The following is a 15185-nucleotide window of genomic DNA, read 5'->3' as shown; positions in this document are numbered from 1 at the left end:
CTTTTTATGGCTAAATAGTATTCCATTGTGTATAAAGAAAATATTTTAAAAATCCATTCATGTGTGAATGGACTCTTAAGTTGATTCCATATCTTGGCTACTGTGAAGAGTATGGCAAAAAACATGAGAGCCCAGATATCTCTGACACAATTGATTTCCCTCCGTTTGGATATATACCCAGTAGTGGAATTGCTAGATCACACACAGTAGTTCTATTTTCAGTTTTTTGAGGAGGCTTCCTACCAACAGTGTGTAAGAGTTCTCCTTTCTCTCCATCCTCATGAGTATTTGTTATTTTTTTTGTGTGTTTTTGATAACAGCCATTCTAACTGGGGTGAGATGGTATCTCACTTTGGTTTTGATTTGCATTTCCCTGATGATTAGAGATGTTGAGCACTTTTTCTTATACCAGCTGGCCATTCGTATGTCTTCTTTTGAGAGATGTCTATTCAGTTCATTTGCCCATTTATTAATCTGATTTTTTTTTTTTTTTTTGCTGATGGGTTGTTTGAGTTTCACCTTGTATATTCCGGATATTAATAGCTTGTCAGATAAATAGTTTGCAATATTTTCTCTGATTCTGCAAGTTGTCACTCTGCTGATTATTTCATTGGCTGTGCAGAAGCTTTTCACTGAAATGCAATCCCATTTGTCTATTTGTGCTTTGGTTGCCTGTGCTCTTCAGGTCTTCTCCATACAATTTTTGCCCAGACCAATGCCCTGAAGTGTTTTCCCTGTATTTTCTTCCAGTAGATTCATGGTTTTGAGTCTTACATTTAAGTCTTTGGTCCATTTTGAGTTGGCTTTTGTATATAGCGAGAGATAGGGGTTGAGCTGCATTTTTCTGCATGTGGATATCTAGTTTCCCTACCATTGTTTATTGAAGAAACTGTCCTGCTCCAATAAATGTTCTTGGTGCTTTTGTTAAAAATCAGTTGGCTGTAAATACAAAGACTTATTTCTGAGTTCTCTATTCTGTTCCATTGGTCTATGTTTCTGTTTTTATGCCAGTACCATGCTGTTTTGAAGTCTGGTAGTGTGATGCCTCCAGCTTTCTTCTTGTTGCTCAAAATTATTTAAGCTATCCAGGGTCTTTTGTGGTTGTGTATTAATTTTAGGATTGTTTTTTATATTTCTATGAAGAATGTCATTGGTATTTTGATAGGGATTGCATTAAATCTGTATGGTCCTTTTCACAATATTAATTCTTCCAATCCATGAGCATCGAATGTCTTTCTATTTTTTGTGTGTCCTCTTCAGTATCTTTCATCAATGTTTTACGGTTTTCTTTGTAGAGATCTTTCACTTCCTTAGTTATTTCTTTTGTAACTATTGTAAATGAGACTGATTTCTTTTCTGCTAGTTTGTTGTTGGTATACAGACACACTACTGATTTTTGTACATTGATTTTACTGAATTACTTTATGAGTTCTAAGGATTTTTTGGTGGAGCTTTTAGGGTTTTCTATATATAAGACATGTTGTCTGCAAACAGGAACAATTTGACTTCCTTCTTTCCAGTTCGGATGCAGCTTGTTTTTTTTTCTTACATAACTGCTCTGGCTAGAACTTCCAGTACTATGTTGAATAACAGTGGTGAAAGTGGGTATCCTTTCTTGTTGTAGATCTTTTCCCCATTCAGTATGATGTTGGCTGTGGGTTTGTCATATACAGCCTTTATTGTGTTGAGGTATCTTCCAACCTAACTTGTTGAGTTTTCATTATGAAGGGATGTTGAATTTTATCAAATGTTTTTTTCTGTGTCTATTGAGATGATAATATTGTTTTTGTCCTTCATTCTGTTGATGTAATGTATTATGTTGATTACTGGTTTACTTATGTTGAACCATCCTTACATCCCAGGAATAAATCCCATTTGATCACAGTGAATTAAAATGTGCTGCTGGATTCAGTTATTACTAATTACTACAAAATACTGTTTTTCTTGAGAATTTTTCCATCTACGATCATCAGGAATATTGGCCTATAGTTTCCTAGTTTCCTTTTTCTTTCTCGTGTTTTTTGTTTTTGTTTCTGTTTCTGCTGTGTCCTTGTCTGGTTTTTATATTAGGGTAATGCTAGTCTTGTAGAATGAGTTTAGAAGAATTCCCTCCTCCTCTTCAATTTTCTAGAAGAGGTTGAGAAGAACAGGTATTAGTTCTTCTTTAAATGTTTGGCAGAATTCTCTAGTGAAGCACCCTGGGCTTTTCTTTGATGGGATTTTTTTTTTTTTTTTTTGAGACGGAGTTTCGCTCTTGTTGCCCAGGCTGGAGTGCAATGGCGCAATCTCTGGTCACTACAACCTCTGCCTCCCAGGTTCAAGAAAGTCCCCTGCCTCAGCCTCCTGAGTACTTGGGACCACAGGTGTGCACCACCACGCCTGGCTAATTTTTTTTTGTATTTTAGTAGGGACGGGGTTTCACCATGTTGGCCAGGATGGTCTCGATCTCCTGACCTCATGATCTGCCTGCCTTGACCTCACAAAGTGCTGGGATTACAAACGTAAGCCACCATGCCCGGCCGATGGGAGATTTTTAAATTACAGATTCAATCTCATTACAGTAATTGGTCTGTTCAGGTTTTCTTTTCTTCTTGGTTCAATCTTGGTGGGTTCCATGCATCCAGGAATTCATCCATTTCCACTAGGTTTTCTAATGTGTTGGTGTATAGTTGTTCATAATATTCACTAATAAGCCTTTGTATTTCTATGATATTAGTTGTAATGTCTCCTTTTTTACTTCTGAATTATTTATTTGCATATTTTCTTGCTTAGTCTAGCTAATGGTTTGTCAATTACCTTTTCAAAAAAACAATTTTTTTTTTTTTTTGAGACAGAGTCTGGCTTTGTCACCCAGGCTGGAGTGCAGTGGCATAATCTTGGCTCACTGCAACTTCCGCCTCCTGGGTTCAAGCAATTCTCCTGCCTCAGCCTCCCAAGTAGATGGGCTTACAGGTGCCTGCCAACACACCTGGCTAATTTTTGTACTTTTGGTAGAGATGGGGTTTCACCATGTTGGCCAGGCTGGTCTTGAACTTCTAACCTCAAGTGATCCACTTGCCATGGCCTCCCAAAGTGCTGGAATTACAGGTGTGAGCCACCGCACCTGGCTACATTTTCATTTCACTGATCTTTTGTAATGTTTTCATCTCAATATTGTCTCTTTTTGCTCTTGCTCTGATCTTTATTATTTTTGTTCCTCTACTAATTTTCGACCTGGTCTGGGTTTTATTCCTAGTTCCTTGAGATGCATCAAGTCATTTATTTGAAATCTTTGTGTGTTTCTGATGTAGGCTTTTATTGCTATAAAATTCCTGTTTCATACTGCTTTTACTGTATCCCATAAGTTTTGGCATGCTATGTTTCTTCTCCACCTACCCTGCCCCTGGTTCAAGTTATCATGATATGTGTTTCTATTTTTATTGTTTCAAAAATTTTTTTTCTTCTTTTTCTTTTTGTCTTTTTGTCTTTTTTTTTTTTTTTTTTTTTGAGACGGAGTCTTACTCTGTCACCAGGCTGGAGTGCAGTGGTACGATCTCGGCTCACTGCAACCTCCGCCTCCCAGGTTCAAGCGATTCTCCTGCCTCAGCCTCCCAAGTAGCTGGGACTACAGGCGCGTGCTACCACGCCCGGCTAATTTTTGTATTTTTAGTAGAGACGGGGTTTCACCATGTTGGCCAGGATGGTGTCGATCTCTTGACCTCATGATCCACCCACCTCGGCCTCCCGAAGTGCTGGGACTACAGGCGTGAGCCACTGTGCCCAGCCTTCTTTTTTTCTTTTCTTTTTTCTTTTTTTTTTTTTTGAGACAGAGTCTCAGTCTGTCACCCAGACTGGAGTGCAGTGGTGCAATCTTGGCTCACTGCAAACTCTGCCTCCCAGGTTCAAGTGATTCTCCTGCCTCAGCCTCCTGAGTACCTGGGATTACAGGCGCCCACCACCACACCCGCCAATTTTTATGTTTTAAGTAAAGACAGGGTTTCACCATGTTAGCCAGGCTGGTCTCGAACTCCTGACCTTAAACGATCCACCCGCCTCAGCCTCCCAAAGTGCTGGGATTACAGGCGTGAGCCACTGTGCCAGGCCAAATTGTAAAACTGCCTTCTTAATTTCTTCCGTGGCCCATCTGTCATTCAGGAGAATGTTAATTTTCATGAATTTGTACAATTTCAAAAGCTCCCCTTGTTATTGATTTCTAGTTTTATTTTTGTTAGAAAAATACTTGATATGATTTCAATTATTTTACATTTGTTGAGACTTGTTTTGTGGCCTAACATCTGATCTCTCCTAGATAATCTTCCATGTGATGATGAAGCTAATGTGTACCATGCAATGGTTGGATGAAAAGTTCTGGAAATGTCTGTTAGGTCCATTTGGACTAAAAGGCAGTTTAAAGCCAACGTGGGTTTTTTGTTGTTGATTTTCTGTCTAGATGATCTGTTTAATGCTGAGTATGGGGTACGGAAATCCGCAAATGACACTGTGCTAGAATCTATCTCTCTTTTTGGATCTAATAATATTTGTTTTGTATGTCTGGGTGCTCTACTGTTGGGTCCATATATATTGACAATTGTTGTATTTTCTTGCTGAGTTGATTCCTTTATCATCATATAATGACATTCCTTGCCCTAAAATTTTTTTTCTTAAAGAGATGGGGTCTTGGTATGTTACCCAGGCTGGAGTGTAATAGCTACTCACAGGTGTAATCACAGCACACTACCGCCTTGAACTCCTGGACTCAAGCAATCTTTCCACCTCAGCCTCCCAAGTTGCTGGGACTACAAGTATGCACCACCACACTGGGCTTCTTTTCAGAGTTTTTGACTTAAAGTCTGCTTTGTCTGAATATAAGTATAGCACTCCTGCTCAATTTGGTTTCTATTTATGTGGAATATGTTTTTCATCCCTTCACTTTCACTCTATATGTGTCTTTATAGGTGATGTGAGCTTCTTGTAGGCAGTATATCGTTGGGTCATTTAAAAAATCTATTCAGCCAGTTTATATACTTTAAGTGGGGGAATTTAATCCATTTACATGTAAGGTTATCATTTATAGGTAGGACTTCTGCCATTTTGTTAACTGTTTTCTGGTTGTTTTGTATATCCTTTCTTCCTTTCTTCCTCTCATTATTTATCATTATAGTTTAGTGGTTTTCTGTAATAGTAAGGTTTGATTATTTTCTTTCTCTTTTGTGAAACTCACTCTACCAGCGAGTTTTATATTTTTGTGTGTTTTCACGATAGTAATTATCATGTCTTTGCTTCCAGATGTAGTACTCCCTTGTGTATTTCTTGTAAGGCTGGTCTAGTGGTGATGAATTCCCTCACTTCTTCCTTGTCTGGGAAAGACTTTATTTCTCCCTCATTTCCGAAGGACAGCTTTGCTAGGTATAGTATTCTTGACTGACAGTTTGTTTTTTGTTTTCCTTTTACCACTTTGAATATATCATTCCATTCCATTCTCTCCTGGTCTATAAAATGTCTGCAGAGAAATCTGCTTTCAGTCTAATGGGGGATTCTGTTATATGTGACTTGATGCTTTTCTCTTGCTGCTTTTAGAATTTTCTCTTCTCTTTGACTTTTGACAGTTTGACCATAACATGTCCTAGGGAGAACCTTTTTGGTTGAAACTATTGAAGGACTGTTGAGCTTCTTGGATTTGGATGTCCACATCTCTCCCCAGACTTGGGAATTTTCCAGCTATTACTTTATTACATAGATTTTCTATACCTTTTCCCTTCTCTTTTCCTTCTAGACTCCCATAAAATATTTTTTTGCTTGATCATACTCCGTAATTCTTGAAGGCTTTTCTTCACTCATTTTAATTATTTCTTTTCTTTCCCTCTGACTGATTAATTTCAAATGACCTATCTTCAAGTTCAAAGATTTCTTTTTTCTTCTGCTTGATCAAATTCACTGTTGAAGCTCTCTATTGTTAGTTTTTATTTTAATTTCATTCATTGAATTTGTCAGCTGCAGGATTTCTGCCTGGTTCTTTTTTTATGATTCCTATCTCTTCGTTGAATTTTTCATTCATACTGTCAATTGCATTTCTGATTTCATTGTATTGTCTACCTGTATTTTCTTGTATCTTGTTGCACTTCTTTAAGAACATTATTTTGAATCCCTTTTCTGGCAGTTTTTAAATTTAGTTTTTACTAGGGTCTACTACTAAAGAGTTATGTTCCTTGGGTGATGATGTCAGATTTTCTTGCTTTTTTTTTTTTTTTTTTTTCCTTTGAGATGGAGTCTCGCTCTGTCGCCCAGGCTGGAGTGCAGTGGTGTGATCTCAGCTCACTGCAAGCTCCGCCTCCCGGATTCACACCATTCTCCTGCCTCAGCCTCCCAAGTAGCTGGGACTACAGGTGCCCGCCACTGCGCCCAGCTAATTTTTTTGTATTTTTAGTAGAGACGGGGTTTCACCATGTTAGCCAGGATGGTCTCGATCTCCTGACCTCGTGATCCACCCGCCTTGGCCTCCCAAAGTGCTGGGATTACAGGCGTGAGCCACCACTCCTGGTGATTTCCTTGCTTTTTCAAGTGTCTTGTGTCCCTTGATGTCTGTACATCTGGTAGAACAAAGCACCTCTTCCAAACTTTGTACAGTACAGTTGGGTTTTAGTGTGCCAGCTGGGAAGGGCATAGTTACTCTGTTTCCAGGTGCAGTGGTATAGTCTCCCTACAACTTCTTTAGCTGCATTCAACATTAGCAGTAACTGTGGGCACTTCAGTTGTGCAGGGTGTAGAAGTTTGTGGCAACAGAAGTGGCAGCATAGGCTGTAAATGTCCTCAGTGTCAAGGGCTTTTGGGGTCCTTTTATTTTTGTTTTCCCCACAATGGGAAGACTTAGCTGAGGGGACACTTCTTGGTATCAGGTCTAATGGCCTGCAATCAGCTGCAGCACCACTGGGTTCCAGGTGCAGGTGCTCAGAGTGGCTGCGGAGCTGGGGTCCTATACTTAGAATCTCATGAACTTACTGTGGCACCTGGGTGTTGGGGTACAGGTTTGCTCCCTGGGGCAGAGTTGGGTGTACGTTGCCCACAGTGCCAGGATCTGACCCTAAGCCATTCCCTAGCAGCTCAGGCCCGGGGGCGAGATTATAGCTGTGATTCTACTCCTGGGTGGGGTGAGGGCAGGGCACAGCACTGGTCTAATTCAGGAAGAAGGGGTGCTCTGGAGTTTTGGGCCTGAGAAGTTGGATACAGCTGCAATTCAGGAACCTGAACCAATAGGGGTTAGTGGCATCTTGGGTCCCAGGGGAAAAGGCACCATGTAGTGGTTACTCTAGACCCTGGGATGGTAGGGCTTGGCAGTATCCCAGGTTCTGTGAAACCAGGTGTAGTAGCAGCAAAGTGCCCTAGAATGGCAGAGCACAGCTGTCATTTGAGCCCTGGGGAGGCAGGGAACTCCACTCCCCAGGTCTGTCTCAGCAGCTCAGACTCTAGGGGGCAAGTCTAGCTCCAGGGAAGCAGGGCACTAGAGCTATCTGGCCTATGGGGCTGGGTGTCTCAGCTAAGCCAATGCTCTATTTATCTGGGATGGCAGGGTACCGTGTCAGTTCAGCCCTGGGATGCACAGCCCTCAGTTCAGCCAGGGCACTGATTCCCAGGGGTGGGGGGTGGGGACAATGTGCCACTTCAGCTCAGGCTTGGGGGATGTGACTGCTCTAGGTGGCCAATGCACCATTTCCTGGGATGCAGGGAACTGCTTCAACTTAAACACTGGGGAGGTGTGACCGCTCTGAGTGGCCAAGGTACTGTTTTCCCAGGAGGCAGGGTACCACTTCAGCTCTGACCTATGGGCATGGAGGGGAAGGGTAGGTGAAGCAGCTCCACCTCCACTTGGCCCCTCAGGGAAGGGTGTAACAGCTGCTTGCAGCTCAGCTTGGGGATGTTGGCCACCAGTCTCGGTTAGTTTGATGGCAGTTTTGCCTCAAGGATAAAGGGAAGCTGCGGCTACTCCAGGAGCAAGTCACACTCCCACTCTAGTTCCAATTCCTAGGTAGCCACATGGGCCACAGGGCTGAGCAGTGTTGGCTTTGTCTCTGGGGGGAGCACAGGTCTGTGGACTCCAGGCAGCTCCTTCAGCTGGGCTTAGTGCCTTGAGGACTGCAGGGGACCCGAGTGGTAGGGTCTGTAGGTGTCCGAGGTGGTGATGGGGGCTGCTGGGATCCTCTTGCTTACCTCCTCACCAAAGGGAAAAGCTCTCCTAGGTCCCAGCTGATCCCAGTGGCGGGATGGGGTGGTGGTGTTTGCTTGGTGTTTCCTTCCATTCTCTAAGTGGCCATCCCAAGTTTCTGTGCTCACCAGTGTCTCTGTTACACCTCTGATGTACTCCGAGACTCTCCCTCAGTTATTTTCATTAAAATGTAATTTTTTGTCCATTGTTCTGTCTTTTTGAGAAGGACAAGCACTAGGGGGAAGGTCAGCCATCTTGCTGATGTTACCTCTCATTTCTTAATTGGGTTGTTTTATTTTTGTTGTTGAGTTGTAGAAGTTCTTTATACATTTTGTTAAATCAAGTTTAGCCTAAAGCTGCCTCCTTATATATTTTAAGTTCAGCCTAAAGGTTTCTCTGTACCTAGTGAACTATAACCTAAATGGAAGTGTAAACAGACTTTGTAACCTATTATCACGCCAATCATCAAGTTTTGGCCAATCAAAGGGAGCTAACTGTTCTGTGTTCAAATAAGGCAAACGCTAAGCTGTAACCAATCAACTGTTTCTGTACCTCACTTCCATTTTCTGTACATCATATTCCTTTTTCTGTCCATAAATCCTCTTCTGCCATGTGGCTGTGTTGGAGTCTCTGAGCCTACTCAGACTCAAGAGGCTGCACAACTTGCAAATCATTCTTTGCTCAATTAAACTCTGTTAAATTTAAATTGGCTAAAGATTTTCTTTCAACAATTCTGATATTCACCCTTTATCAGAAATGTAATTTGCAAATATTTTCTCCAATTCCTTGAGTTGCCTTTTCATTCTGTTGATAGTGTCCTTTGATACTAAAAAGTTTTTAATTTTGGGTAGACAAATTTATTTTTTCTTTTATTGTGATTCTGGTGTCAAATCTAAGACTCTGTTACTAAGTAAAACATCATAAAGATTTATCCACTATGTTTTCTTCTAAGAGCTTTATAGTTAATAGCTCTTACATTTAGTTATTTAATTTTATGTTAATTTTTGTATATGGTATAAAGTAGGAATCCAACTCCGCTCTTTTGTATGTGGATGTCCTGTTTTCCGAGCAAAGAGTGTCCCTTTGCCATTATATGATCTTGGGCTTCTCTTTATTGGGAAGTTTTCGATTACTGATCCAATCTGCTTACTTGTTACAGGTCTATTCAGATTTTCTACTTAATTCAGTCAGTTATGATAATTTGTGTCTTTCTAGGAATTTGTCCATTTCAAAAGCTTAGGTTCTAAACTCAGGCTAAGATATTTAACATCCCTAAACCTCCATTTCTTCATTGTAATAATAATAATAATAATAATAATAATAATACCAATCTCAGGACTGTCACAGAGACTAAAATACTTAATGTACTCATAAGACCCTGCATAGTGCCTGACTCAGTGATTATCAGCAGGCTGTCATGAACAACCTCATTCCCTATTCTTCCGTCAGCACCCTCTATTCCAATTAATGGAACCAAATCCCAACCTAACCAAGTCCTGCCACCCATCCCAAATTCACAGTCCCATTTTTTCCATGTCACTTCTCTATCAGACCAAACCACATCCAAGTGTTTCAAGGCATGAGTTGCCCAGCATGTCCAATCTGTGAGGGAACTGCTAGAAGGATTAGGATTACAATTTCAATAAGGAGACACCAGGGTTAGCCAAGAACCATGACTGAGGTCCATGGGGACAAGAACAAAGGACAGTGGCCACGAAATACCCTCTTCTCTGCACAGGAGTGACAGCTAAACCCAAGGATTCCTCGACTCATCCTGGACATGTCTAGTGAGTGCTGGCCCTGTACGTGGTGTGGTATCATGAATGTGGCTTTCTGTGGAACCCCATCTCTGCAGCTAGGTGCATGGTAAGGTCAGGCTAGTAGGTTTGGCTTTGTGCCCACAGGTGTGCTGGTTCTTACAGCACCAGATGTCTTTGAACAGTATAGAGACCAATGCCTCAGGAAAGTGATTCTCCAAAAAGCCCACCCTCCCTGCTGCCCACAAGGGGTCTTCGGAGGGATCAGGAGATGACTCAAACATGGAAATCCTTCCCTTGGTTTCTAGCAAGTAGTGAAACACAGTTTTGTAGGTTCTTCTGTATTTCTCTATCTAAGTGTAAGCTCACCTGTCTCAAGTGCACATCATTCCCAACCACCTCAACCTCCTACTGCACCCTGCAAAGCTCACAGTCCGCCATCAGCACAAGTCCTTATATCTCCATCCCCCCTGAGTGCTCTCCACTTGTTCTTGCTCTGGCTCAAACATCTAAGAGGATGGATGTCCCCTCTGGTCTCTTCTTTAAAAACCTGTTCTCTGGGGCTCACGTCCCAGTTTCCCCTTCCTTCATGAAAAACTTAGCACCTGGCTTGCTGTTTGTGTCTCCACTTCTATTCTTGTTATCATTCTTGTTGCTTTTAAGATCCACACAGATGGGACGACCACTGCCTGCCCTCTCCATTCCTGAACTTTCTCACCCATCAGCTCATCTCCTTCTTCCACAAATCACGCTAAACATGCTTATCACCAGTGATCATGCTAACGTTAATGTAATGATCTTGCAATGATAATGTAATGACGGCAATGATGTTTACCGATGGCATCACTCACTGCCTCCCGAGTCTCCACCTCACACATCCCACTCTGCTCACATCGCCTACTTTTCTGGCTCCCTTTTTCAAATACCTGCATCACAAAACGTGTCCTCACGAGAACTTCCAATCCAGTGGCATTGCCCCTCACCCTCCTCCGTCCCCAGCTTTGATCCCACGTCTAGCACAATAACCACACTCTTACACACACCCTTCTCTCCCTCCTTGCACTTGTCTGGGAAATCCCGAATCTGGATAATCCACTTTTCTACCCTTGTACTGAGGAGTGAATGTGGCTAGAGAAAAGCACAGCTCATGCCAGCTGTTCCTCCTTGGAGTCAGGGCCACAGACTTGAGGTGTTTCCTCAGTGCTGCTCACTGTCAAGAGCATCTCTGTCCCAGCTGTGCTCCTCTCCTCTTACAGGATCTCAAACTTGCAGCAACAAGGCCTTCACTCCCACTACGCTGACAGAGGAACAATGTGCCAAGGGCGCTAACGGCCTCTGCCCTTCCACGTCCGATAAACAATTTTTTTTTTTTGAGACAGAGTCTTGCTCTGTTGCCCAGGCTGGAGTACAGTGGCGCAATTTTGGCTCACTGCAATCTCCACCTCCCGGGTTCTAGCGAGTCTCCTGTCTCAGCCTGTTTTTGTTTTTTTTTTTTTTTTTTTGAGATGGAGTCTGGCTCTGTTGCCCAGGCTGGAGTACAATGGCATGATGTCGGCTCACTGCAGCCTCCACCTTCCAGGTTCAAGCGATTCTCTTGCCTGAGCTCCCTAGGTGGCTGGGATTACAGGTACCTGCCACCGTGTCTGGCTAATTTTTGTATTTTTAGTAGAGATGGGGTTTCACCATGTTGGCCAGGCTGGTCTTGAGCTCCTGGCCTTAGGTGATCTGCCCGCCTGGGCTTCCCAAAGTGCTGGGATTACAGGTGTGAGCCACCACGCCTGGCCCAGTGAACAATTCTTGGTCATCATCTTGCATCACCTTCTGTCAATATGGTGCATGGCTGGTTACTTCCTCTCTCTGCCCACTCCTGGTTCTCCACCTGTCTCCCGGACTGCTCCACCTCAGTTTCTGGATCTAGTGCTCCTTTCTGCCTCCTCAATGCCCTTGGGGCAGAGTCTTCAGCCTTTTTCTGAACACCGTTCTTCCCCTATGTCAGTGCTCACCAAAGTTCAACACATACAGAGTCACCTTGAGAGCTTGTTAAAACTCAGATTCCTGGATCCATCTCCAAGACACTCTGATGCAGTCTTGGGAGTGACCCGGGAATCTGTATGTCTAACAGGCACTCAGGCGCTGCTTTGGATGCAGGTCACTGCACTAAGCTTCGCATTAACAGGGATCCAGCAAATAGCATGCAGCCCCACGAACACACTGAACACTAACGACAACTCGTTTCCATCCAGCCCAGAGGTCGCTGGGCATCTCTGTTGCCTCCAACCCTAACCTAATCTCAGCTCCCCAGTACTCCCATCTCAGAAGAACTGCTCACCCTGTGGCCCCAGAAAACCCCAGGATGCAGCCTGCTTTTTCCTCTTCGCATGCCCATCTCTCATCATCAATCATGCCAGCTCTACTTTTAAAATGCAGCCCAATCCCACCTCACTCCCTTGCCTCTCCTTTCTCCAGGACACTGTTGCCCCCAGTCATCTCCTCACTCACTCTGCAGCCATGTCCTCACTACTCACACAGAAGCCAGAGCCAAGCTGTAAAACGTCAAGCAGATCCTGTGAGGCCCCCAGAGGCTTCCATGGATGTGGAATAAAATCCACACCTCTGGGGCCTGCCCTGCCGACCTCCCTACCCAGTCCAGCTGCTTTCCCCGCACACTGGCTGGGACGCTGTTCCTTCACATCCCATCACCACAGTGGATGACCTTCTAGAAGCTGGAAGTTAAGGAACAGTTGCCCCTGGAAATGTAACCCTTTTCCACCGATGTCAAGGAAGGCCCCACAGGAGCCCGTTACCATGTCGGCCCTTTCTCAGGCTAACGAAGTCGCCATCTCTGGGGAAACAAGGGCCATCTGCATGGACTCAGCTTGTGACATGGCCTGGATCAGAGTCAGGGATCAGCAGGAGATGTGGGGGGAGCCTGAGCTGCACCGAGACAAGACGTGGCACTGGGAGGGGCACAGTGCCCAGGACTCACCAGAAAGGAGCACAGGAAGATGAAGGAGACGAAGTAGAAGTAGGCAAAGTCGCTTCCACACTCGGTGGCATTGGCCTGCTCATCACAGGCCTGGTTGCTCAGGCAGGACAGCATGATCTCGTGCCAGGCCTCCCCCGTGGCGCTCCTGAGAAGAAGGGCAGAGCTGTGAGGCCCACAGAGGCCCTTGAGGGAGCCCGAGCCCTGTGGGGCTACCAAGCGTGCCCACTCCTTTGGGCTCCTTCCCACAGAGAGCTCACACGTGTGCAAGGCCTGGGTCACAGATGCTGTTTCTTCAAAGGAAACTTCTGGCACTAGATTTCCAAACTGATCATTAATTGGGAAACCACTGCTTACTAAAAATTATCTACAGCACCAGGGGCCAGCGCCAGGGCGAGCACTTCTTTGTGGACACCACAGGTCCCAGTTGTACTCCTGACCTCCTCCCAGACACGCGCCATCTTGGTCTTCTTCATTTCCAGAAATGGTGACTCTCCTTCCAGCTGCTCCAACCAAAAATGTGGGCATCATCTTTGCCTCCTTTCTCTCTCCATATCCTGTTCATCAGATCATCTGCCTTCAAAACACAGCCAGGCTCTCACCACTCCTCACTGTCCTAGGCCAAGCGACCATGACCTGCCCTGTGCTATGGAAGCTTCTGAGCCTATCTTCTCACTCTGCCCTACACAGCAGGAAGCAGGTCCACTAAGCACAGGTCAGATCACATTCTTCCTCCTCTCAAAACCCTCCGATGATTTGCCTCGCTCATCAGAAATGCTAAAATCCACATGACTGCCCATAGCACTGTGGGACCTGCTGCCCACTCTTTCCCTGACTTCACCCCCATCTCGGTTCCAGCTCAGTCCACTCCAAGCACCCTTGCCTCTGCTGGTCCTTGAACACCTCAAGAGCACCCTGCCCTGAGCAGCCACCCTGGATGCTCCTGCACGGAGTCTGTTCCTGGACATAGCCAGCACCGGGGGCTGGCAGGGTACAAGTGGCTCAGAGGCCTGGGTCCCCACCTCCGTGTGTCTGTGTGCCCAGCCCCGGGCATAAGCTGGGCCCACTCCTCACTGATGACAGCCGGAGGCAGGCGGGTTCCTGCAGGGCTGCTGCTTCAACCTGTGCCGGGCCTGACTGATAAGGGTGTTCCCAGGGAACACGAAGTTCGGGGAGAAACAGAAAGCTGCGAGACCAAAGGCCTCAAAACCAAGGCTGACTTCATAGGTTTGCCTTAAATCTTCTGTGGCATGAGGCAGAATAGTAATAAATGATGAAATAAAATTAATGCAGCAGCTAAAGCCCAGACAAACAACATCATTTGAGGACAGTGTCAGCCTAAGGGTGCTTGCTTATCTTATGCAAAGAAACAAGAGTCTAAGAGGTCTCTCCAGGCAGCTCAGCAAAGCAGGTCTGGGTCTGAGCTCGCCCCAGCGCACATCTGCAGGCAGGGTGGGCTGTGTTGAGCATCCCCCAGCGCTGGCCGTGCAGCACCCCAGTGCATTTGCATACATGAACTGAAATGGTAAATCCCTAAAAGAGCTCCTTCCTTCTGTCCTAGGCTCATGAGTGATAAATTGTGGGAGACTCAGGAGGCAGGAAAACATGTTCACCCACTTCCCCTCTGCTCCCAAGTTCACTCTCAAACCAGGATGGCCCATAGCTCCTGTTCCATGCCCAGGAACAGCAGCTGATGCTGAGGCCTCTCCTGGCACATCTCCACCAGGAGGTCTCAGAAGGCCCTGAAGCTTGTGTCATGGCCTCTTGGCTCCTCCAGGTTCTGCCTATTACTTGGCTTGGCTGGATCCAGGAGCCCAGGGAACGGCAGCTCCCATGAGAGATGGTGGAAAATAAAGGTGTGTTCAGACCAGCAGTTCTGGTCAGTTGGGTTCCTTGGGCCACTGAGTAGCTACAAACTCTGCTGGTCAGTTCCCCCTGTTGCCCTACTGCCCTCGATCCCACCAATCCCTGTAATCAACAAGGCGCAGGTGGAAAGCTGGAGGCCCGCACTTCAAGAGAGCCCCTGCACCTCTGTCCTCCCTGGAGCCTTACCGGAGGCTCCCAAGCTGTCGCCAGGGAGCACAGACGAGGCAGCAGAGACCGGCCTGGCCCAGGGCTCCCGGGATGACCTCCCTCAGGGCTTCCCTTCAGCCTGTTCTGAGATTGGGACAGATATCAAGAGCCTTTGGAAAAGAGGAGCAGAGAGAGGAGAAGAACCAGAAAGGCCTGCTGAGGGGAAGCCAGTGGGGTCAGGGAATTAGAAGTGGGT

The 15185-nt window shown here is 45.3% G+C and overlaps 1 protein-coding gene across 6 annotated transcripts in view; it reads right to left on the bottom strand.

Moving 5' to 3' along the window:
- Positions 1 to 15185, bottom strand: part of CACNA1B (calcium voltage-gated channel subunit alpha1 B) — a 248990-nt gene that overhangs the window by 33582 nt on the left and 200223 nt on the right. For all 6 annotated transcript variants that reach the window (XM_054501972.1, XM_054501966.1, XM_054501970.1 and 3 more), the window contains one exon: positions 12920 to 13064. In XM_054501972.1, coding sequence (XP_054357947.1) covers positions 12920 to 13064 — 145 coding nt within the window. The remainder of the gene's footprint in view (positions 1 to 12919; positions 13065 to 15185) is intronic.

The sequence above is a fragment of the Pongo pygmaeus genome, chromosome 13, assembly GCF_028885625.2.
Source record: "Pongo pygmaeus isolate AG05252 chromosome 13, NHGRI_mPonPyg2-v2.0_pri, whole genome shotgun sequence".
Classification (NCBI taxonomy): Eukaryota; Metazoa; Chordata; class Mammalia; order Primates; family Hominidae; genus Pongo; species Pongo pygmaeus.
This window is presented reverse-complemented; position numbering and strand designations above follow the sequence as displayed.